The 24,168-nt window shown below is 38.0% G+C and overlaps 1 protein-coding gene across 5 annotated transcripts in view; it reads left to right on the top strand.

The window, feature by feature from the left end:
- C11H12orf42 (chromosome 11 C12orf42 homolog) overlaps window positions 1-24,168 on the top strand; it is a 193,170-nt gene that overhangs the window by 80,154 nt on the left and 88,848 nt on the right. For all 5 annotated transcript variants that reach the window (XM_005572046.5, XM_005572047.5, XM_045365795.3 and 2 more), the window contains one exon: window positions 20,731-20,799. In XM_005572046.5, coding sequence (XP_005572103.3) covers window positions 20,731-20,799 — 69 coding nt within the window. The remainder of the gene's footprint in view (window positions 1-20,730; window positions 20,800-24,168) is intronic.

Here is a 24,168-nt window from a genome sequence, read left to right as displayed (position 1 = left end):
CAGTGAGTGGAGATCATGACATTGCACTCCAGCGTGGGAGACAGAGCAAGACTCCGTCTCAAAAAAAAAAAAAAAAAAAAAAGAAAGAAAGAAATGTGAAACATGCAAAGTTTGAGAATCAGTGCCTTAGAGAGTTTGCATTAGAAAGGGAAGTGCTGACACAAGCAGACAATTGATGAGCAATAAAGGGGTACAGAAGGCAAAAGGAGAGGGACAAAACTGGAAGCTCATCGTGAGTGTACAACTTAGCAAAGATCTCGGTATCCACGTCCTCACATGGCAGTTTGCAAGATTTCCAAGTCTTCTAAAGAATCTTCAAAGGAAAGAAGCCCCCAGTGTGTACTTTTCCTAGGGTTGTTTTTGTAAGTACAAAGGATTCAGTTAGAGGGATACTGCAAACCCACCTAAGCAGACAAAACCAGGTTGTTTGAAATGTTAATTATCAAGCTGTAGCAATTACAAAATATCTACAATATAATGTTACATTGAAAAAACATATGTTTACAATGAAAACAACTATGTAAAAGTATGCCTATGTAGGACAATACAACTTTTCCCCTCTGTAACATTTCCTTTCTAAAGAAATGGTTTTAAAAATGCAATTTTATATGATATCCATATCATTTATTTGGTCACACGTTAATATAACAGCCAATTATTGTTTATACAAAACAACTATAGTATTGTTACATAATTTTATACAATTAATCACAGTTATGGAAATTTTTGTTATAGAAATCCCTTTGCACACATTTAGTTTTGTGGCAGAAAACCTTCTGTATAAAGCCCCTGCTTGATTGAAACTGGAGGCAAATAATATCAGGGTTTGGGCCCCAGGAAGCAGAGCTATGACAAGGTATCCACCCAAGGCGGCCAGAAATGGAAATGACTGGAGGGTGATTCTGAGCTAATATTCTCAGAAAGACCAAGGTCAAGCTGAGGACGTCAGGTTTAGTTAAAGGAGTGGACACAAATAGGTCTGAAGGACTGGCAAGTGTGCAGAGCAGAGTTGGAGAATTTGAGAGTCCAGCATGGGGGACTCTGTTTAGGGACATTCAGAGAGTTGGAGTCACTGGTCTTTATAGCCATCACCACCATGGTCCATGGTAGGTTAGACTGGATTATAGGAGCAGCCCTGGGGAGGTGAAGGACTTGTCTTCCCCACTGCTTCCTATCTCGTCACCCATCTCCCTCTATGTCCCGATTCTCCTCTAGTCTGTTTTATCCCATGCGACTTCCACCTGGGGCCCAAGGTGACCTTTCTAAAACCTATCTTGGACCACTTTTGGCTAAGATCAAGTATAAAACATATCTTGGCTTAAAAATTTATACCTTTGTTTAAAACCTGATGACTCCTTATTGCCTTCAGAATAAATTCAAAACTCCTTTACAATTTTTTTTTAAGGTTCTTTGCCATCTCAACCCTGCTTCCTCTCCTGCTTTTATCTGCCTTAAACTTTGTTTCCTCCTTAGATTGCCATCTCACTGAACTCCCTGTGGTTCTCTGAATGTACCAGCATTGAAAGATGATAGCCTTTGTGCGTGCAGCCCTTCCTGCCATACCTCATATTCTCATTTAACTTTCATCTAGATCTAAGTTTGGATGACGCTTTCTTTGGGGAGCTTCCCATATATCCTGAGACTGACTTAGATTTTTCCCCTCTAGTACAGCTGTTCAGGACTCATCTGTTTAATTCTTTTTCCCTGATGGGCTGAGACTACCAGAAGCACATGTGGAAAGAACTGCAGACCTTTGTCAATAGTAGATATAAGATAAGCAAACTGTGTAATATAGCTACCAAAAAAATAAATAAATAAATAAATAAATAACGGAATGTTACATACAGAAAATGAGCTTCCTAAACAGTTTTAAAAGCCTTTTTTTGGGGGGGGCTTATCTGTTGATTATAAACTGTTAGTGTTTATTGCAGTGATTACACTGGTTTAAACTGGCTCCTCTTCCTGTATCACAGTAGCTGCTCATGATCTGGGGCTTGTTGGAGATCAGATTATCTTCTTAGCATTATATGTTAGATAAGAGTAGGCTATATGATCCTATCTAAGAAGAGGGCATGCCTGCTGGTACCTGGCTTTCATGTCCTTTGATTTGGATTCTAGGAGACCTGTATTCATGAATTGATGATTCCAAAACCCTGAATTTTTCCGATGTGAGGATTACTCCATTAAGAGCAAATATTTCTCCAGTCAGCAAAAGGAGGAGGATTTGGTTAGGTAGTACTTTAGAAATAGATCTGGTTTGAGGTTAATTTAAATACCATTTCTATGTTAGTTGTAGAAATAAGAAGTTATTCTAAATAACTCTTGGCCATAGGGTAGAATAGCAAAGTTATCTTTTAAAAATGTCTTTGTGAACAAAGTTGAATTAGACAGAATTAAGAGTTAATGGATATTCTTTGCCAGAATTCTTCAGTGTCAACTAACTTGATAAAATCTGGTTTCTGTTACTTAAGTCTCATGTTAATAATGCCATTCATTAATTAATCTAACCATTGACTCCTGCATACCTTCACCCATTTATCCATTGATTCATTATCTTTCTATCCACTCACTCATCGGTCCATCCACTTCTTATCCTATCCATTTCTGCATCCATCCATTTATCTAACTGGCAAACCTTGTACAAACATCTACCTAGTATAACTTTCCAGTTACTGAGAGGATTCAAAAATAATTAAGATAGTTTCTCTTCTAAAAGTGCTTAAAGGTTAATAGCAGTCTCTTCAGTAATTAAGATTGGGACCTGGATGCAGATAGGAGAGAAGAGAGTGGAAGGCAAGAGACAAAGTATGGATGCTGCCATACACATGGGAAAGTGTAAAGTGCAAAGTGAACAGTGAGGTGTGTGAAAAGGTGTGTGCAGGGGAATATGGAGGCTAAGGCTGAAAGATGGTTTGGATAAAGGAGCTGAAGCTCTTAAGTGCCAAATGGAGGAGTATGAAGAACCTCTGGTGATTTATGAGCAGGGAAAATAACATGAAGTTTAATTATTCTTTGGGAAGATCAGTTCAGGTCATTTTAGGGAATGGTTTGGATGAGAGCAATACGAGAGAAGAGGGAGAGAGACTGGTTAGTGCTACAAGATAATTAGGTTTACCCTTTAAATCACTTACAGCATACGAACTTTGCCACTGTTTAGTGGGGGGATTTTCACATTAAAATTACTCAAGTATTGTTCATATTTCAGAGATAGAAGAGGGAAGTTATGCCTATGTTACTCTTTTTAGTTTATGTGCAATGTTGACTATCTCCTGAATATTGAAGAGAGTAATTTATGTATTCAAACAAACTCTTCCTGGACTAGTATATTCAAATAGGTTTTTGTTTTTTTTGTTTTTTTTTTTTTTTTTGAGATGGAGTCTCACTCTGTCGCCCAGGCTGGAGTGCAGTGGCCGGATCTCAGCTCACTGCAAGCTCTGGCTCCCAGGTTTATGCCATTCTCCTACCTCAGCCTCCCGAGTAGCTGGGACTACAGGCGCCCGCCACCACACCCGGCTAGTTTTCTTGTATTTTTTTAGTAGAGACGGGTTTCACCGTGTTAGCCAGGATGGTCTCGATCTCCTGACCTTGTGATCCGCCCCTCTCAGCCTCCCAAAGTGCTGGGATTACAGGCTTGAGCCACTGCGCCCGGCCTCAAATAGCTTTTAATACAGTGACATAGGGAAGGTATGGAGTGAAGACAAAATTATCAAAGTCCGTGTTTGAAAATAGGGGAAGGATAGGCCCTTTCTCTTAATAAAAAAACATCAATTCATTGTCCTTGCACATACTAGTTGTAATATCTTTTGTGAAACTAGTGTAAAAACAAACATTTAACTCAGTTACAAAGCTTGCTTTGAAGCATGCTATTCAACGTTTAGAAGAGTAAAACAGAGGTGAAGAACTCTGTCAGTTCTCAAGGTCATTGAGTTGAAAGAAGATAAAATCAGAATTATGTAAAGTATAGAACAGGAGATCCTTTTAACGGAGAAGATAGAATGTTTGTAAAATAGTTTTGTCAGGGCAAAAATATCTGTCTTTGTATTCCTGGAAGCAAACTATTTTTTTTTTTTAGCTGTTTGCATATAGTAATAAATGTAGCATGTGTGTGAATAAACACAGTACTTTTTGGGGGTGGTCTCAGGTCAGATGCTTTAATGCTTTCTTCAGTCTCAAGAGGATGTTTTATTCCCATGAAATTTATCATTCCTGTATTGCCTTGTTGAAAATAACCAATTTAAATCTCTCTGCGGAGTTGCTCTCTGGCCATTACTGGATTTCCAGGCCCTCAAGAAAATGTGTATATTTTTCCAATATGTTGAACTCTGCCCAGTGCAGCGGGCCACTCACTTCTCCCCATTCTCTATAATGCACTAAACCTTTTGGTTCACAGAACGTTCTCTCAGATTTTGCAAGCTTCGCCAGCTCTCCAAATCAACTGAAAAACTGGGAGTCACAACCTTTTTTTTTTTTTTTTAGACCTACATTACTTTTTATATCAATTTTTACATTATTTTATGAAAATGTGCATATCCCTATAGAATAACATAAATTTTGATTAAAACGAAAACAAGCAACCAAAATGACATCTAGCACACAGACCCATGTGTTGCACAAGTTGCACATGCATACACACTCAGTTGCAGAAAGGCCAATAAAAAAACACCACTAAACAAAGACAATGGTGCCTCAGTAATCACCTGCTAAATCATGTAGACCCATCTGAAAAGAATGAGGAAACCTATAGAAAAAGGCAGAAGAGTTTTCTCTTCTTGGAAACAGGAGGGGAAAAAAAGAATAAAATTTGGCACTTTATCAGCATGGCAGCTGTGCCTGTCTCCACAAGAAAACACCATCAAGCAATTCATGAATTCAAGTTAAATAATTGCTCTTCACGTAAGGTGACTATTGTGTTCTGTCCCTAATTATGAATATCTTACAGTCTGAATTTTGGCACATTTACTCCTGTTCAAAACCAAATTAAACTCTGAAAGCATATGTTACTGTAAAGCATGAGTCACAGGTGGTCATGGCATTTTGCAGAACATTATTCAACAGCTATCTTAAAAATCAAAAGCACTTGATATTGATTTCTATTATCATTGCACTGTGATCTGAGAGTGTTCTTGGTATGATTTCAATTTTTAAAAATTAATTGAGACTTGCTTTATGACGGAGAATGTGACTGATCTGAGAGTTTTCTTGGTATGATTTCAATTTTTAAAAATTAATTGAGACTTGCTTTATGACGGAGAATGTGACTGATCTTAGAGTATGTTCTGTGGGCAGATGAGAATAATATATATTCTGTGGTGGTTGAGTGGAGCGTTCTCTAGATGTCTGTTAGTTGGTCAAGTGTTGAGTTTAAGTCCAGAGTTTTTTTTTGTTAGTTTTCTGCCTTGATGATCCATCTAATGCTGTCAGAGGGGTATTGAAGTCTCCCAGTAGTATTGTGTGGTTGTCTAAGTCATTTCATAGGCCAAGAAGAACTCGTTTAATGAATCTGGGTGCACCACTGTTGGGTGTGTATATATTTAGGATATTTAAGGCTTCTTATTTGATTGTACCTTTTATTATTATGTCATGTCTTTCATTATCCTTCTCAATTCTCATGGTTTAAAGTATGTTTTTTTTTCCTAATATAAGAATAGCAGTTCCTACTCTTTTTTTGTTGTTGTTTTCTGTTTTCATGGTAGATCTTTCTCTATCCTTCTACTTTGAGCCCATGGATGTTGTTACATGTAAGACAGGTCTCTTGAAGACAACAGATGGTTGATTGTTATCTTTTTATCCAGACTGACATTCTGTATCTTTGAAGACAAGGATGCCCCTCTCACCACTCATATTCAACATAATACTAGAAGTCCTAGTCAGAGCAATCAAGCAAGAGAAAGAAATAAAAGGCATCCAAATAGGAAAATAAGAAGTTAAACTATCTCTCTTCACTTACAATATGATTCTGTGTCTAGAACGACTGCCAAAAGTCTCCTAGATTTGATAAACAACTTTAGTAAAGTTTCAGGATGCGAAGTTAATGTATAAAAATCAGTAGTATTTCTGTGCAGCAGCAACTTCCAGGATGAGAGTGAAATCAAGAACACAATCCTACTTACAATAGCCACAAAGAAAATGAAATATATCTAGGAATACAGCTAGCTAAGGTAGTGAAAGATCGCTTCAAGAAGAACTATAAGACACTGCTTAAAAACATCAGACACAACACAAGTAAATGAAAAAATATTCCATGCTCATAGATTGAAAGAATCAATTTAATAAACGTGGCCATACTACCCAAAGAAATGTACAGATTCAATGCTATTCCTTTCAAACTACCAATGTTATTCTTTGCTAGAACTGGAAAAACGATTCTATGTATCCGGGAAAGGACTGGTATCCAGAATCTGCAAGGAACTCAAACAAATCAGCAAGAAAAAAACAAACAATCCCATAAAAAATGTGGGCTAAGGACATAAATAGACAGTTCTCAAAAGAAGATAGACAAATGGCCAACAAACATAAGAAAAGATGCTCAACCTCACTAATTAACAGGGAAATGCAAATCAAAACCACGATGTGATGCCACCTTACTCCTGCAAGAATGGCCATAATTAAAAAATAAAAAAAAATAGATATTGGCATGGATGTGGTGAAAGGGAACACTTTTACACTGCTGATGGGCATGTACAGCCACTGTGGAAAACAATATGGAGATTTCTTAAAGAACTAAAAGTAGAACTACCATTTGATCCAGTAATCCCACTACTGAGTATCTACCCAGAAGAAAAGAAAAACACATTTGCACATGCATGTTTATAGCAGCACAATTCACAATTGAAAAAATATGAAACCAGCCTAAATGTCCATCAACCAATGAGTGGATAAAGAAAATTATAATGATGTATATGATATATATAAACACACACACACACACACACACACACACACACACACACACACACCATGGAATAGTACTCAGCCATAAAAAGAAACAAAATAATGGCATTTGCAGCAACCTGAATGGAGTTGGAGACCATTATTCTAAGTGAAGTAGCTTAGAAATGGAAAACCAAACATCACATGTTCTCACTTATAAGTGGAGCCAAGCTATTAGGACACAAAAGCATAAGAATGATACAGTGGACTTTGGGAACTTGGGGTGAAGGGTGGGAGATGGGTGAGGGAAAAAAGACTACACACTGAGTACACTGCACACTGCTCAGGTGATGGATGCACCAAAATCTCAGAAATCACCACTAAAGGACTTCTCCATATAACCAAACACCACCTGTTCCCCCAAACTATTGAAATAATAATAATAATAATAATAGAGTAAATACCAAAATAAAATTCATACGGAATGAAAAAAGAGGTTGTATAGTCAAAGTAATCCTAAGTAAAAAGAGCAAAGCTGGAGGCATCACACTATCTGACTTCAAACTATACTGTAAAGCTATACAGTAGGCAAAACAGCATAGTGCTGGTGCAAAAATGGACACATAGACAAATGGAACAGGTTAGAAAACTCAGAAATGAAGCCACATACCTACATCCATCTGATCTTTAACAAGGCTGACAAAAACAAGCAATGGGAAAAGGACTCCTTATTCAATAAATGGTGCTTGGATAACTGGCTAGCTATATGCTGAAGATACTTTCATCACCTTTCACCATGTACAAAAATTAACCCAAAATGGATCAAAGATTTAAATGTAACAGCTCAAACCATAAAAATCCAGAAGACAACTTAGGAAATACTCTTCTTGACATTGGCCTTGGCAAATAAGTTTTGACTAAGTTTCCAAAAGCAATTGCAACAAAACAAAGAATAGACAAGTGGGACCTAATTAAACTAAAGAGCTTATGCACAGCAAAAGAAACTATCCACAGAGTAAACAGAACCTACAAAATGGGAGAAGATATTTGCAAACTATGCATCCCACAAAGGCTAAATATCCAGAATCTATATGGAACTTAAATTAACAAGCAAAAAACAATTAACACCATTAAAAATGGGCAAAGTGTATGAACAAACACTTCTTAAAAGAAAACATATAAGGAGCCAAAAAATATATGAAAAAATGTCCAATATCACTGATCATCAGAGAAATGCAAATCAAAACCATAGTGAGATGCCATCTTACAGCAGTCAAAACGGCCATTATTAAAAAGTCAAAAAACAATAGATGCTGGTGAGGCTGTGGAGAAAAGGGAATGTTTATACACCGTTGGTGGGGATGTAAATAGTTCAGCCACTGTGGAAAGCAGTCTGGAGATTTCTCAAAGGACTTAGCTACCATTCCTCCTAGCAATCCCATTATTGGGTATATACTCAAAAGAAAATAAAGCAATTCACCAAAAAGACATGTGCACTTTTATGTTCAACACTGCACTATTGACAGTAGTAAAGACATGGAATTAACCCAGGTGCCCATCAGTGGTAGATTAGACTTTAAAAATGTGGTACATATACACCATAGGATACGATGCAGCCATAAAAAGAGTGAAATTATGTCCTTTGCAGCAACACGGATGCTGTTGGAGGCCATAATCCTAAGTGAATTAATGTAGGAGCAGAAAACCAAATTCTGCGTATTCTCACAAGTGGAAAGTAAATATTGAACACACATGGATATAAATTTGGGAACAATAGACACTGCGGACTACTAGAGGGGAGAGGAAGTTGGGGAATGTGGGTTGAAAAACTACCGATCGGGTACTGTGCTCACTACCTGGGTGATAGGATCTGTATCCCAAACCTTAGCATCGTGCAATATTCTCACGTGACAAACCTGCACATGCACCCCTTGTATCTAAAATAAAAGTTGGAAAAAACAAATCAGTGAGCTATATCTGCTATATGCGTATGATGTGCCAGAGGAAATACTAACTGATACGGACTTGCTTTGGGGAGTAAAGTGAGGGAGGCATGAGCTTTGCATTCAGGGGTTCTGGGATGAGACCCCAATTTATCACTTCTTACCAGGTGTGATGTCTGACTGGGTATAGGACTTGCTTCCTTGCCTAGAAAATTTAGGCCATAACCTCTTTGGCTGTTCCTTCTCTGGGAATGTCCTACATTCCCAGAAGTGGAAACCGTCAAGGAACAGGCTGCCTAATGGCTTTGGTATCTCAGTCCCATGTTTTCATCTAGTGGTAGAGTTGACTGGTTTGAGGGACAGGTGAGATAGTGTGAACGTGTAGTTATATAATGCATTAATTTCGTTGCCCTGGCTAGAATCTGCAAGAAAAGAAAGGAGTCTATAATATCCAGAAGTTTTCAAACATATATGCTTGAATTTAAAATTTAAACAAATTATTCCCCCTTAAACATTAATATTTTTATTTATCTCCTCTTTTGACTGTTTATGAGGAGGTCTGTACAATGTGTATGGCAGTCTTGCAGGGCTGCACTTTTTGATCAGAGTAGGCATATTTATCACCACCTTTCTAACCATATCGTCACACATTCCTTGGCCATATTCATTGCTAGCCATGCTATCCCCTTTTTGAAGAAACCAAGTGCACACAGCTCTTACTATGCTTCTGTGGTCAAAATCATGCAAGAATTATTTGCTTACTTTCACTACATTTCATAGACACCATTTGGTTTTAAACTGACCTTTGGTTTTTTTTCCCCACTGTCCTTGTATATTTGGTTCTCATGCTAGGGGATGACTGCCTTTTCCATTGTTAAGATGGCTTATTTCTAAAGAAAAACAAATTTAACTGGATCGTATTTGTTTATATTATTGTTTCACTCATCATTTTCTCTCATATCTATGACTGTGATTAAAAGAGCCAATGCACGTAAAATGTCTGGAACAGAGTGGGTGTTTGATAAAAGATTGCTTTTGTTAATATTTACTGAAGATCACAGAACTAGCAAAAGGAGGAAGAGGTGAATAAAGTATGTCAGGCTCCAGGGTCCATTCTTTACCCATCGTGAACAGCATACATCCTCCCATGGCAAAAGGAAAGCCACATTTGTTTCTTGATACAGAACATTAATCTCTTTCAAATGTGTTTTTGTTGTTGTTGTTGTTGTTGAGATGATGTCTCGCTCTGTCACCCAGGCTGGAGTGCAGTGGTGCAATCTTGGCTCACTGCGACCTCTGCCTCCCAGATTCAAGCGATTCTCCTGCCTCAGCTTCTTGGTAGCATGGTGCCCACCACCATGCCCAGCTAATTTTTGTATTTTTAGTAGAGACAGGGTTTTGCCATGCTGGCCAGTCTGGTCTCGAACTCCTGACCCCAGATGATCTGCCTGCCTTGGCCTCCCAAAGTGCTAGGATTACAGACGTGAGCCACAGCACCTGGCTGTCTCTTTCAAATTTTATTCCAGTTTATCTGATAAACACCATCGCACGTGTGTATATCACAATACTATTTATTTGGTTATTACTGTTTAGTGGAGTTAAAACAATCTTAGTGTTTAGTTGAAATGAGGTTTAATAAAAATGGGCTGGGTCTTCAATATATTTCTCATTTCAGTTCTGAACTATGACATTTTACTTGTGCTGATTCCAAGGTTAAAAATTTAAACTCAGTTAAAATGTGAGTCTTCAGAAAGAGTTTCAGAAAATGTGCTTTATCCTGGGTTATCGGATGGTGTTTTGCTGCCTTCGTTGCAAGTCCTGATGTGGCACCTTTGTTGAGTGTAGTTTACTTTATGCTCTACAAACTCTGATCACTATAGTTAGTTGCCAGTGATCATTGCATTGGTAACCATCTTGGGCTCCTCTATGGCTTATATTTAGAGTAGAAGTATGGTACAGCCTTCAAATAAACTTTTTAAGTCAATTTCTTTCTCTCTGCTTGTCTCCCTCTATGTATGTGTGTGTGTGTTTGTGTGCATGCATGTGCACGCATGTATACATAATTGTTTTAGTCTGTTCAGGATGCTGTAACAAAATACTTTAGATAGGGTAATTTATAAACAACAGACATTTATTGCTAATAGTCCTGGAGGCTGGGAAGTCCAAGATCAATGCACAAATAGATTCAGTGTCTGGTGAGGGCTTGCTTTCTGCCGCTGAGATGCCTTCTTTCTGTGTTCCTCCCATGGCAGAAGGAGATAACAAGCTCCCCTGGGTTTCTTTTTCATAAGGGCACTAATCCTATTCATGAGGGCTCCACCCTGATGACCTAGTCACTTCCCAGAGACTCGACTTCTTAATAACAACACATGGTATTAAGGGGTTGGGGATTAGATTTCAACACATGAGTTTTGGAGAGATACAAACATTCAGATTATAGCAATGATTGTTTGTATCACAATTTTACTTTCTATGCTTTCAGTTCTGCATAGTAACTCTATTGTATCTGACAACATTATATCAAATGAAAAAAAGTAGAGTGTCATGGTAAGAATACACTGCTACAGTTTTGCTTAATAAAATTGACAGTAAATTCCCTTTTGATTATGATTTTTAAAGCTTTTGCATATTAAAAATATTAATAGAATTGGCTATATAGTTCTATTAGAATAATGTTATTACTAAAAGAGATAGTTTTTTATATATAGCAAATTAGCTAGCTGCATATTAGCTTGATATGATCATAAGGCTGGCAAATGAATCTGCAGGTGTGCAACGCACTACAGCGTGGACAAGGGAGGGTGGAAACAACTGCTGTCTAGTATTTTTCTGTGCACATGTCTTGAAGGAAATTAAGAATAATAGTAAAAGTTATTGGGGTATATTTGGAGGCACTTTGAGCACACATCTTGGTTCAAATCCTCCTTGCTTGGTAACTGAGTATCCTTGGACTTATCATCTAATCTTTCAGTCAGCTTTTTTATCTAAATAGAGATGACAGTACCTACTCCATACAGTTGCTGGGATGTGCTCAGTAACCGTTGATTTCTCTTCCTGCTTTCCTTGTGGCTGGCTTTCAAGAGTGTGAATAGACGTGAACATACAGAGTCTTCTACTTTTAATCTGATTTGCTTGTCTGAAAGGACAAAAGTGGGACTGCTTTGATCCCTAAGACTAGAACCACCCTGGGAATAACTCCTCTGTTCTCACCTGCCCTGCTTTCCATGCTATTCTTGCTGGAATAAAGATACAGTTCAAATATTCTTCTGGCAGCTCTTTCCAAGGCATTACCTAGAACAAAGATGGTTGAAGTATGGGTAGATATTCCCCATCCATCCTGGGGCTTGCTTGTGGCCATGACAATCATGCCCGTCAGTCAGGGCCTCTTTCCTGTGAAACCTGGAAGCGTCTCCAGGGAGCCCCTCCCCACTTGGTGTGAGTTGGCATTTAAGTTGTCCTGACTTAAAAATTCTGTAGGAGAAAACACACAAATTGGAACACAAGGATCTTGGCTCACAGATGATCACACAAGTATTTTTGCTTCTTTTTCAGACAAGCACAGAGAAGATTAAATGGATTACTTAAGATCCTAAATTGACTGGAGAAGCAGGATTAACACTTAGGGTTCTTGACCTCAAAATTAAGGCTCCTTTTAGTTTAGGCTTTTCAATTTTTGCTTCTGAAAATAGTGTCTCCCTGGAAGTGAGTGGCTGCAAGAAACAGTGAATTTGAAGTCTTAGCAGAATTATCCAACTACTGACTGGATGGCAGTGGGGTGGGAGAGTTATGGGGGAAATTCAACATCAGCTGGCATGTTGGATTAAATGATCTTTAAGATGTATTCTGGGCCCCAGATTCTGAGATTCTCCTTACAGTGTCACTTAGAAATGTAATTTCCTAAATATGAAATGTCTCAGGAAGTAAGTTCCATGTCTGGGATTCATTTGCAATTAGACATTCAAGACTCTAAATAACATTTGGGTTAATTAACTTTTCCCTGGTTTCATAAAACACGTTTGTACTTCTGACCATCTTAGTATATTGTGCTCAATATAAGATTGTTAGTAGACTTGTGAAAATTATAAAATTTAGAAAATAAAAATCATGATGAAAATAATACATTCTTTTAAAGTCAAGGAACTGCTAGATGCATGACACGATATCATAATTATTTTTTGGTAGGAAGAAGTCTTATTTATCTGCATACCCATCTTAAAAAAAGATCTATTAAAAAGTTGACAATTTAAGATAATTCTAGACTACGAGATTTGAGAAGTGCACATCTGTCCATTTTTGGCCACAATGAATGTTAAATAGATTTTCAAGTTTTTTTTTTTTATGGGTATCAAAGTGATGTTCTTATTGAACCTTAAAAGCCATAGTGAGCCTCCCTTGTCTCCTATCCTCCCCCTTGCAGCGTTGTAAATCTAACTTCTGCCCGTCCTATTGTTCAGAAAAAAGCAGCCATATTGTGCTGATTGCTATTAAATTAAAGCAGAAAGGGAGAGACACAAATGTGGAAGCCCATCTTACCAGCAGGGATACCACTATCTTTTATTTTGCATTTTGGGAGGGTCAGAAAGTCATGACAGGCATCTGACCTCTGATAACCTCTTTGATGCTTCTGTGTGCAGTTTTTGGGGGAAGAACTTAATTAAATACAATTGAATTTCCCTGCTAACATTACCACTGAAAGGACTCCTTTTAGATGGCTCAGTGTTTGCTGGTGAGGAACAAACAAAGATGCTTCTTTTGTTCCTCAAAGAAAAGTTAGCATATGTTAGTTAAGGATTTGTGATTTCTTTTGACTAGACTGGCGGGTTCCTAAAAATTCAATGAGTCTTCTGAAATGGTAACCATGATAAAACATGAAATATGCGATTAACTAAAATGCTAACCCTCTTTATTCCTGTTGGTTATTACTAAGGTTAATCTTTTAAAGAGTTTACTATGTTAATCTATGCTTAAAAATTATGATCATTTATTTATAATGAAATTGCTAATGTATGGATACATCAAATGTAACTTGTTCATCTCCTGGATTTTTTAGCTACCAGAGGAAGGGAAGAGTTACCAGCAGATGCGCTTTTGTGCTTTCAGCTAGGAGACAGTTAAAACAGGAGATGACAAAAAATATACAGTTTTTGGTTTTGAACAGTTTGTTGAAACTTTAAGAAGCTTGTCTACAAGCTATACTTTAATAAAATGCAATAATCTATATACTCTATAGGTTAAAAATCCATTTTCCCATTGTTACTCTTGGGCTTCTGAAATTAGTGGCTGTCAATGACAAATTGAGGAATCAGTTTTATAATCATACACAAATAATAAGTTATTTTATTCAAATTTGAGACTTGGTACTTATTGAGAGAGGAATCAGGTTTATATCTTCTTAGATAAAGAGAAACTTTTCCTCCTAGATGATTTTGTTTTCCTTGAAGAGAAGATTAGAATTAAGAGCTGATGCTTTTGAATTTAAAGTTGACTATTGTGTGTGTTAAGCCTACTTCCTCACCTCCACATCCTCTTCCTCTGTTTCTAAGCTTTCCCAGATCTCTCTGATTATTTAGGGGGAGAAAAAGTCAACACTTGACCCTGCTGCTCTATCTGGCTGCTGCTCCATCTCTTGTTTCTCATGCATGGTTAAATTCCTAAAAATGGTGTTTACTATACCCACAGCCTATATTTCCATGTCACTCTCCAGAATCTAGTTTCTATATTCACGATATACTATGTACTCCAGGGGAAGGTGCCCACAATCAGGACCACCATGTAAGTTTGGATGGTATACCTTACACAAGACTCCAAGCCAAGGGGATAGGAAGAGGCTAAAATTTTGGTGCATTTAATGGCTAGACTAAGTGCTACCATGGGGCCTTATCTGCCAAGAGGGGCGTGCCATTGTTACTGTGATGATGATAATAATTATTTTGTGCTTTGCCTGAAGGCTCCATAGGGCTAGCTGTGGCTTTGTCCACAATTCCCTTGGTCCAGTCTCAGCCTTTACTGTCTGATCTTATTTTTCAAAATCTCAACCTTTTAAAGCATGTGAGCAAGAATGAAACCTCATTTGTCTAAAGGGTACAAAATTCTTTGTCAACGGGAGGCCTTCCTCAAGGCGGTTAAAATCTTAAATCACTATGGGATTGGGATGAATTGTAGTTGACCTTTGAACAGCATGAGGGTTGGGGTGCAGTTGCCCTTGTGCAATAAGAAATCCATACACAACTTTTGACTCCCCCAAAACTTAACTATTAATAGCCTACTGTTGACAGGAAGCTTTACCAATAACGGAAACAATTAACACACATATTTTTGTATGTTATACATATTGTATACTGTATTCTCAAAGTAAGATAGAGAAAAGATGTTATTAAGAAAATCATAATGAAGAGAAAATGTATTTACTATTTGTTAAGTAGCAGTGAACCATCATGAAAGTCTTCATCTTCATTGTCTTTACAATGAGTAGGCTGAGAAGAAGAGGAGGGTTCACCTTCTGTTTCAGGGGTGGCAAATATGGGAGAAAATCACTGTATTAGTAGACCTGCGCAGTTCAAACCCATGTGTTGGTCAAAGGTCTACTGTATTTTTCTGTGTATTTAAACAAAATACTAGTTGAAGGAAGAAAAATAAAAATTAAAATCATTATGTAAAAATACAATGCCAATCTCTTTTTTTCAATCACTTGGCTGTCTCATGCCCTCCTCCTTTGCAGTCATCCTGATGGGAGACACCTGAACACTGTGAAGAGTCTGCAGACTTTATGACTAGGAAGGCTCACCTTGGAATCGCAACTCCAACCACTTACGCAGTGATATTGCCTTGGCTGTCCTTGAGTTCTGTGGGCTTCAGATTTTTCATCTACAAAATAAGGATAAAAATTGTTGGCTCTCAATGTCCTTTGGTGGAGGATAAACGGAGTTATTACAGGGCACATCTACTATTTGACCTGGCAGCAGCTCATAGCAGAGTCAGAATGTTCTCTCAGTCTACACTTTCCCCATGCTGACCCTCTATTAACATTACTTTTACTTATTCTTTTTCAACTGGATTTTTTTTTCTTTTTGCTCTTTCTTTAACATCTTGCTCAGCTGACATCTCTTCCAAGAAGTGTTTACTGATTCTTCACATTTGTCTAAATCTTCTCCTCAGGTCTGGTAGATGAGCTCCCCGGTACCTTATGCATCCATTTTCACAGTCTTTATCCTGCTATGTTGTAATTGCACCAGGGGAGCATTATGCTTCATTTATTTTTGTATCCTTGGTACTGAACATAGTACATGGCAAACCAATAACTATTTGATAAGCTGAATTGTCTTAATCTCAACATCTGGACAAGTGGAGAGAAAAGTGTCGGCAAAGCCATGGCAGTTGGGAAACATAGATGATTAGAAGCAGTGGTGACCAGACCCCTTCCTTGTATGTTTCATCTCTAATGGATATTCCTCTATTGTTTAATTTCTGATACATTGCGCTATCCAGGTCTCTTCTTGGGGAAGAACTGATCTCTTTCCAGGGCTTCAGTTATGTCTTGTCTTGACCATATAACCTCTTGAAAGCAGCTATCTACAAAGATCAGTAGATCAGTACCTTGCTATTCCAGAACCAACAACACCTGGGAGTTTGCTATAAAACCAAAATCTCAGGCCCTCCTCTAGACCTCCTGAATTAGAATCTGCATTTTAGCTACTCCTCAGGTGATTTGGATGTACAGTAAAATGTAAGAAGCCCTGGATTAGTAGTAGGTGCCTTTAAGAATAATGTATTCCCTGAATTTATTGATATTTAAATGCCTTTGCCTATGATGTCTCAGAGAATGGCATTGGGTCTGTTGCAAAGAGAATGAAATAGAACATTGGTATATCGATGAGATCTTGGCCAAAATCAGGCAGTAATTTTCTAACCAAGTTAACTGCAAGTGAAACAATCCACATTAGATTAGAACTAAGTAGACAACCTAAATATTTAAAATGGGTTCAATAAGTGAGAAACAAGTATTTCATCTTAATGTCTGATCCTCTGCTTGGATAGAAAATGATTAACATTTTAAAGAGACTATTTCTTTAGAAAGAAATGCACTATCCCACATCAAGGCAAACATGTTTTTTTTTTTTATTTTATTTGGTAGCAGTTTAATGACTGAAGCAAGGATTTCAAAAGCTATCTCCTGGTTTCCGTTCCAATCTTAGAGGCAAAGCAAGTATTTGCTTTCAGCATAGTTGACACCCAAGCGTTCTGCAAATGTTTCCACAAAGCCAGCTGCCCTTTATAGATCCCCCTGGGAACTTTTCTTTTGGTTACTAACCCTCGAGAGCCTACAACTCCCTATTTGTGAAGGTATTTGTCAGACAGAAAGAGGTCATGAATCTTCAGATCTTTTTGAGGAGCATGATCAAGACTCCAGTTTGAAAAACTTTATCCCTTTGCTCAGACCTTTGGGCTCATCTGACGACTCCCTTCTCCAGCCTTATCATCCCGTTGGAACATGCCCCTCCACACACACAGATACACAAAAACAGCACTTCTGTAGCATTTCTTGGCTAGTATATTGTAGGGTTGAAAATTCTGAGAAAATTCATTCCTTATCTGAAAGCTTCATTGGATTTTAAATGCATTTTTATACTAACATTTCTGTTGATGAATCTTGTAGATGCATGAAATTTTATGTTTACTGCTTTTGCTTTATCACCAGTTCAGTCATGGTTTCTCCCTGGGTCTCGCCTTTGTATCTTCCATAGTACCTTATTCCCTCCCCCTTTTTAAATAACAGAGTCCCAGAGAGTGTTCAATGACTGATCTCTAATGCCATGCGCTAGGTTGAATAAAAGGCTGTGGTCAAACACTCATCTGGAGAATCATGTTACAAAATCGTCAGTGACAAAGACCTGCTTCTGAGATATTGTGGCCTTCCAAGGACCTGATGGTGGATTCAGTTTTTACTCTTCACGCACCTATTAGGTGGTTCAAGTGTATAGATGCGTATGTGTGTGCTTGCATGTGTGTGCATGCCTATGAGCGTGAACAGAACAAAAACCTCAACTCTCTAGCACATACCACCTGTTTTCACATCATTGTTGTTACAAAAGGCTTTTTTTTTCCTCCTTTAATTAGCTGAGCTGTCCTATTTTTTCATAACTTGCCTCTTCTCTAACATATGGGCTGTAACCGTATTTCTTTTCATTAGACCTGAGCCTTGTTTGTCATTTATACCATACTTTTGCCTTTCTCTTTCATTTGGAAAGAAAGAGAGGCTTTTCTATTATTTTAGAGCAAAGCACCTCTGGTTTATGTGGCGACTCTTGTGGCTTTCTAAATGCACTTGATTTAGCTTTCAATGTGTAATTACTGCCAAACAAGTTAATTGCTTTATAAGTGTCCAGAATTCCCTGGTTTAATTTTGCTTTCATTTACCAACCTTCATTATACATCCACTGTTCAACATAAACACAAATGATTGTTAATGAATGCCTAATACCATATTCATTAGAAAATCAGATTAATGACTGGCAATGAATATCCCAGCTACTTTATTCTTTCAAGCTTTTTAGTTATTTATTTTTGCCTTGTTGATTACAATAGCTCTTTTGTTTACCAGGAAATTCTACCTGTACTCCTAGTCTGTTTCTTTCTGGACTCCTCGTCTTGCTTAAAAGTTCAAGGTAAAGGTTTCTAAGGTACTCCCATTCCTTAATTGTTCTTTCTTCCTGCAGATATGTCCAATATATGTAGCTATTTGTACATAAACTTTATCTCAATAATGCTTTATAAAAAATTAAAAAACCAAGGCAATCAGAATGCACATGATTTCCTTGGGCTATTGGCTACCATAAAGTCTTGTTGTTTGGACAACAGAAATCTCAGGACTGCGTTGTATAGACGGTCAGGTGGTACACTGAACTACCCTAAAAGGTACTGTTTTTGTATCACAGTCTCTGTGAATGATGCCACCCTGCTGTGCCATCCACAACTTGCATAGCTCTGAGGAGTGGCACTAAGAAATCTCCACTGAAATAAAAAATGGATCAGAGCAGGGTGGTTTGGGACAGCATTCAGTGCTTCGTGCTGATTGCCCTGGGCAAAGGTTGCCTACTTGGAAGATACCACATGTGTGAATGTACATGGTTTGAGTGAGTGGCAGGAAGTCCATGGAGGAGGAGAACTGAGATGCACATCATGGGGATGGGCCTGATTTTCCCCCTGGTAATTCTTGCTTTGTAAATGAAATTCCTTCCCCTCCCTGCAGACATGGGGTTGCTTTTCCAATCAAACCGGCAGCTGAGGTTCGAAGGCTATGCATGTGTGCTGATAACCCAACAGAGGACGATGGGTAGAATACAAAGTCCAGATGCTGAAATTTGAGCCCTGGCTTGTCACTACATAGTTGTGTGATCTTGAGCAGTTTCCTCATCTATCAAGTGCAAATGTTGGCAATTTAGAATTCCTTCTGGCTCCACAGCCTGTGACACCACATTCCTTTTGGGATGACAGGAGAGTTCCCCTGCATTCTTTCAATGCATTGACTGGATGCTTACCATGTGCCCAGCACAGAGTTGATGTCAGGGATACTAGGTAGAAGACACATTTTCTTGATCTCATGGGAGGACATATCGGCGGGCCCATGCACCCCGCCTGTCTTTGGCAGCAGTACAAATGCATCACAGTGGTAGCACTACTCACCTTCAGTGCTGTGAAATCTATTACCCTCCCCAATTATTTACTCCAAGTTCTAGTAATTTTACCTATTTCTTCCCCCTTGGGCCCCCTTCTACTGCTCTTCTCACCATTCTTCTATCATGGTACTTTAATCTCAGAGAAGCTCTTGTTTCTTCTTCCATTTTTGTCTCAGTTTCTGTCTCTAGCCCTCACCCAAGTCTACATAATCTATATTCCTTGACTCCACCTGTTTCTGTACCTTCAGAACATTTAGTGTTGTTGGAATCTTAACTTTATTTATGTGATTCTTTGGTTACTACCTTCTGCTTTAGACTCTAATCACCTCTGGGAAAGGTAGTGGCAGACTCACCATTGTTTTTCTGACATATACTTGTATCCTGGTGATAGATTTTTTGGGGGTCTCTCCTTCATGACACCAATCTTAACAGACTGGTTTTAGCAAATACTGGGCAACAGAAAGTCAAAGACCTTGAGGAGCATAACTAAATAAATAAAAAGCACTGAATTGAAAACCAGAAGTATGAAAACAAATCCTGATATTATCTTATTAAGGTTTGGTATTTTAAGTAAAATTGCAAGTAAGTTTCAAATCAAATGTCTGGTTTGATAGTTAAGTAAATTTGTTCTCTTCCATTGTGAGATCCTCAGGGATTACCTCTTCTGACCTCCCTGAGTTTATCTATTGTATGTTTTGTATATTTGTTTCAGTCACAGGTGTCTACAGTGATAATTCTGCATGCCAAGCAACTCCAAATAAGTGACTTTCAACAAGAAACATTCATTTCTTACTTATGTTCATGAACCTGTGGGTTGACTATGGCTGCATTGGGCTCAGCTGGGATGGGCTTCGGGCTATGGGAGGTACAGCAGAGTCACATGGCAAAGGGTGTAAATGTTTAATTCTATTTCATCCCAATATATCACCATATTTTCAAAATACTTTGTCTCTCTCTTTCATCACATGTATCAGAGTTAAAATTTTACATTTATTTGTGTGATTATTTCGTTACTACCCGTGGCTTCCTCTGGACTCTTGAGGATGGGAACTGTGTTTTGGGCTCACCATTGTTCCCAAAACACCTGGGACAGTGCTGTGGGCAATATCGGGTGCTCAGTGAATGAACAGCCATTGTTTGAAAGAATTAGCTTCTGATCTGCCTAGAAACCATCACAGGAATGGAAATGTTTCTTTCTAAGAATTACTGAAGTGATACTAAATGCCTTGTTTCTAATGTTTCAGAAATCCCCTTGCTACATTCCCATTGTGAGCAGTGCCACCCTGTGGGATAGAAGCACACCCCATGCAAAGGTGAGTCAGTGGAGTGTTATGTGCAGGGCTGCTCCATAGTGCCGACCTTTTGGCTTCAGTTGCTTTACGTGTAAGCAGATTTGTTCCTTTGTATTTTTGACTTTATAACTAGTAAAGGATTTTTTACATTTTAAAATAAGAAGGATGTTAAAAGACATTTCCTAGAAAACCTTGGATCTCTGTTTGAGAGTCATGCTACCTCCTTATTCTTTACACACAGATATGTACACCTAGAAAAACCTGTATCATCCACTGATGTCCAAGAATAGAAATCACAGTACATTAGGGGTCTTTTCAGTGCATTTATGTGACCAACATACAGAAACTAGGGCAATAACTTTATCTTACCATCATCCATAAAAATTTACAGCTGAGTTCACTAGGCAAAAAGTTGACCTGTTAGTAGTGTTCCTCTCCTGTACCATCTTCTACTAATTGGTTGCTAATGCTCTTTTTCTTGGTGAGAGCCAAAGTGAATGTTTGTCCCTACGATGTGCATATGCATGGCTATAAATGACTATGATGTGAACATGGAGATGGTCACCATGGCTGGCTAGTCCAGTTGTCATGGAGCTGTGGTAGCTTTCCAGATTCAGTCCCACTGGAGCTTTGTTTACAAAAGCAGGATTGGGATAAAAAGAACCTTTTGGCCAACACTGAAATTTACATCCTAAGGGCTTTAATCACCTTCATTTCCTTCCTATTTACCATGAAGGGAATTGCAACTTCCTCTAAAAAGGAACACACAGTCCAGCAACACTGATGAAATCACAACATCCCAAGCACATGAGGAGGAGAGAGTTTTCTCTTCTGTGGACTCCCTTTTTCAAAATTTGTGAGCAGTACTGGCTTAAATTACAGCTTGCAGAAAAGTAGCATATGGTGACTGGAAATACAATTCAAGAGTAGAAATCAAAGATGTAGAAAATCACATTTTAAGATTAATGGAAAAGGCCAATAATAGTAGAAAACATGAAAAATATGAAGTAGTTGAAAAACATGACCTAGTTTTCTCCCTGTTCTTACTTTGCACTAAAGCAGAGGAATGTATCTAAGTAAGGTATCTGCAATATGCTGTTTCATTAGTTATATGTCCATTTGGACTTCAAGGATCTGTGCAACTGAAGGATTCCATGACTCCCGGAATGGACTGTGTTGGAAAGGAAACAGGCCCCAGTAAAGTCCCTTTATTACTACTATTCCATAACTAGTATGTCAAGGCTCTTAGAAGACAACACTTCATGAAAAGTGACCACAGATCCATTCTCTCATCAAGGAGTAGTGCAGGTGACAATGAGAGTTGGCATTTAGCTCATACCGCAGCAAGATGATGCCTCTGGAACTCACAGACCAGTGCCCCCTGGGTGCCACTCCTTTCCTCTGACAGCTTAAGTTAGAACGGGGAAGCAAGTGCAGTCCTATGTAGAGCAGGGCTTGGCAACAGCTAGATCCTCTTTCAAATTGCATCATCTCTTCCTCTCTCTTTCTTCTCTCTCTCTTCCTCTCTGTGTTTTTGTGACTTTGGAGGAATTATGGAAGTAGGACTAAAAAATTTTAAGATTTATATCTTTAAAATACTTTCATATTATGTTGTTGCATATAGTATATACTGTATATTGAATGCTATATACTTTATTATATATTATACATTGTATATTATGCACTGTACATCAGATGTTGTATAGCACATGTATATGAAACATATACTATGTATAACATACTATCATATATGACAGATAACCTGTATTGTGTATGTGTGTGTGTGTCTTTGTGTGCCTCTGTGTCTGTGGCTGTGTGTATGTGTTCCAGTATTATACCTTATATATTGTATTTACTGACCACCTAGCAATAGTCAGATACTAAAAGCAACAGTAAAGAAAAAAGTCTTTGCTTTTTAGGAGACTATCAATAGTGAAGAACATAAATAATGGGAAATTATCAGATAAATAATTCAAGTAATTCCAGAAAACTGCTTTGTTATGAAAACTGTAGATTGGAGGTAATGAGGTTGAGTGTCTCTTGGGGTGGGAGAAGGGTGCTGCTTTTGCTAGGGTAAGGTGGTCACGGAAGGCTTTTCTTCTTCTTCTCCTTCTTCTCCTTCTTCTCCTTCTTCTCCTTCTTCTCCTTCTTCTCCTTCTTCTCCTTCTTCTCCTTCTTCTCCTTCCTCTCCTTCCTCTCCTTCCTCTCCTTCCTCTTCTTCCTCTTCCTCCTCTTCCTCTTCTTCTTCTTCTTCTTCTTCTTCTTCTTCTTCTTCTTCTTCTTCTTCTTCTTCTTCTTCTTCTTCTTCTTCTTCTTCTTCTTCTTCTTCTTCTTCTCCTCCTCCTCCTCCTCCTCCTCCTCCTCCTCCTCCTCCTCCTTCTCCTCCTCCTCCTCCTTCTCCTCCTCCTCCTTCTCCTCCTCCTCCTTCTCCTCCTCCTCCTTCTCCTCCTCCTCCTTCTCCTCCTCCTCCTTCTCCTCCTCCTTCTCCTTCTCCTCCTCCTTCTCCTCCTCTCTTTCTTTTTCTTTTTTCTTTTTCTTTTTTCTTTTTTTTTGAGTTTGCTGGATCATATAGTAATTCTACTTGAACCCGGGAGGTGGAGGTGGCAGTGAGCCAAGATTGCACCATTTCACTCCAGACTGGGTGACGGAATAAGAATGTCTCAAACAAACAAACAAACAAACAACAACAAAAATAGACTTAATAGCCTTTAGAAGCATTTTCATTAACATAAAGAAAAACGCCAATGACTACTATTATTATGTCTGTTCAAAAATGTCCTCAGGGTTCAAAGCAATAATATACAGGGAAAATGTATAAGAACTGGGGGGAAAAGATAATGTTTATTATCTACCTGGAAATTCTAAAATTATCTCAAAATTATTAAAATATATAAATTATTAAAACCAACACTATAAATTACTTTGGAATAAATTTAAAAAATTATAAGACATATATGGAGAAAAGTATAAAATATTATTTAAGGATACAAAAGAAGGTGCCCAAATAAATGAAGAGATACTATGTATGTGAATGAGATGTCCATCTTAGTCTTTTTGGTGAAGTTAAAAGAAGACTGATCCTACAAGTTAAAGACCATAACTTGTTCAATTATGAAGAAGAAAAAAATATGGGAACTTGTTTTTACCAGATATCAAGACTTTTTATAAAGCCTTAGTAATTAAACAGCATGCTTTGTGCTCAAGCGTAGGCCTGTGGAACTGAACAGAATATATAAATCTGATATACAAAAGAAAGGATATTAGATACTGATGGGGAAAGGAAGGACTACGGACAACTGGCTATTCCTACAGAAAAAAAAGGTAATATTATTTATCTATTCACACTAAATAGAAAAGTAAACTTTGGGCAGGTTTAAGAAAACAGTAACT

The sequence above is a fragment of the Macaca fascicularis genome, chromosome 11 (assembly GCF_037993035.2).
Source record: "Macaca fascicularis isolate 582-1 chromosome 11, T2T-MFA8v1.1".
Classification (NCBI taxonomy): Eukaryota; Metazoa; Chordata; class Mammalia; order Primates; family Cercopithecidae; genus Macaca; species Macaca fascicularis.
Note: the sequence above shows the minus strand (reverse complement) of the source record. Positions and strands in the feature narration are given on the sequence as shown.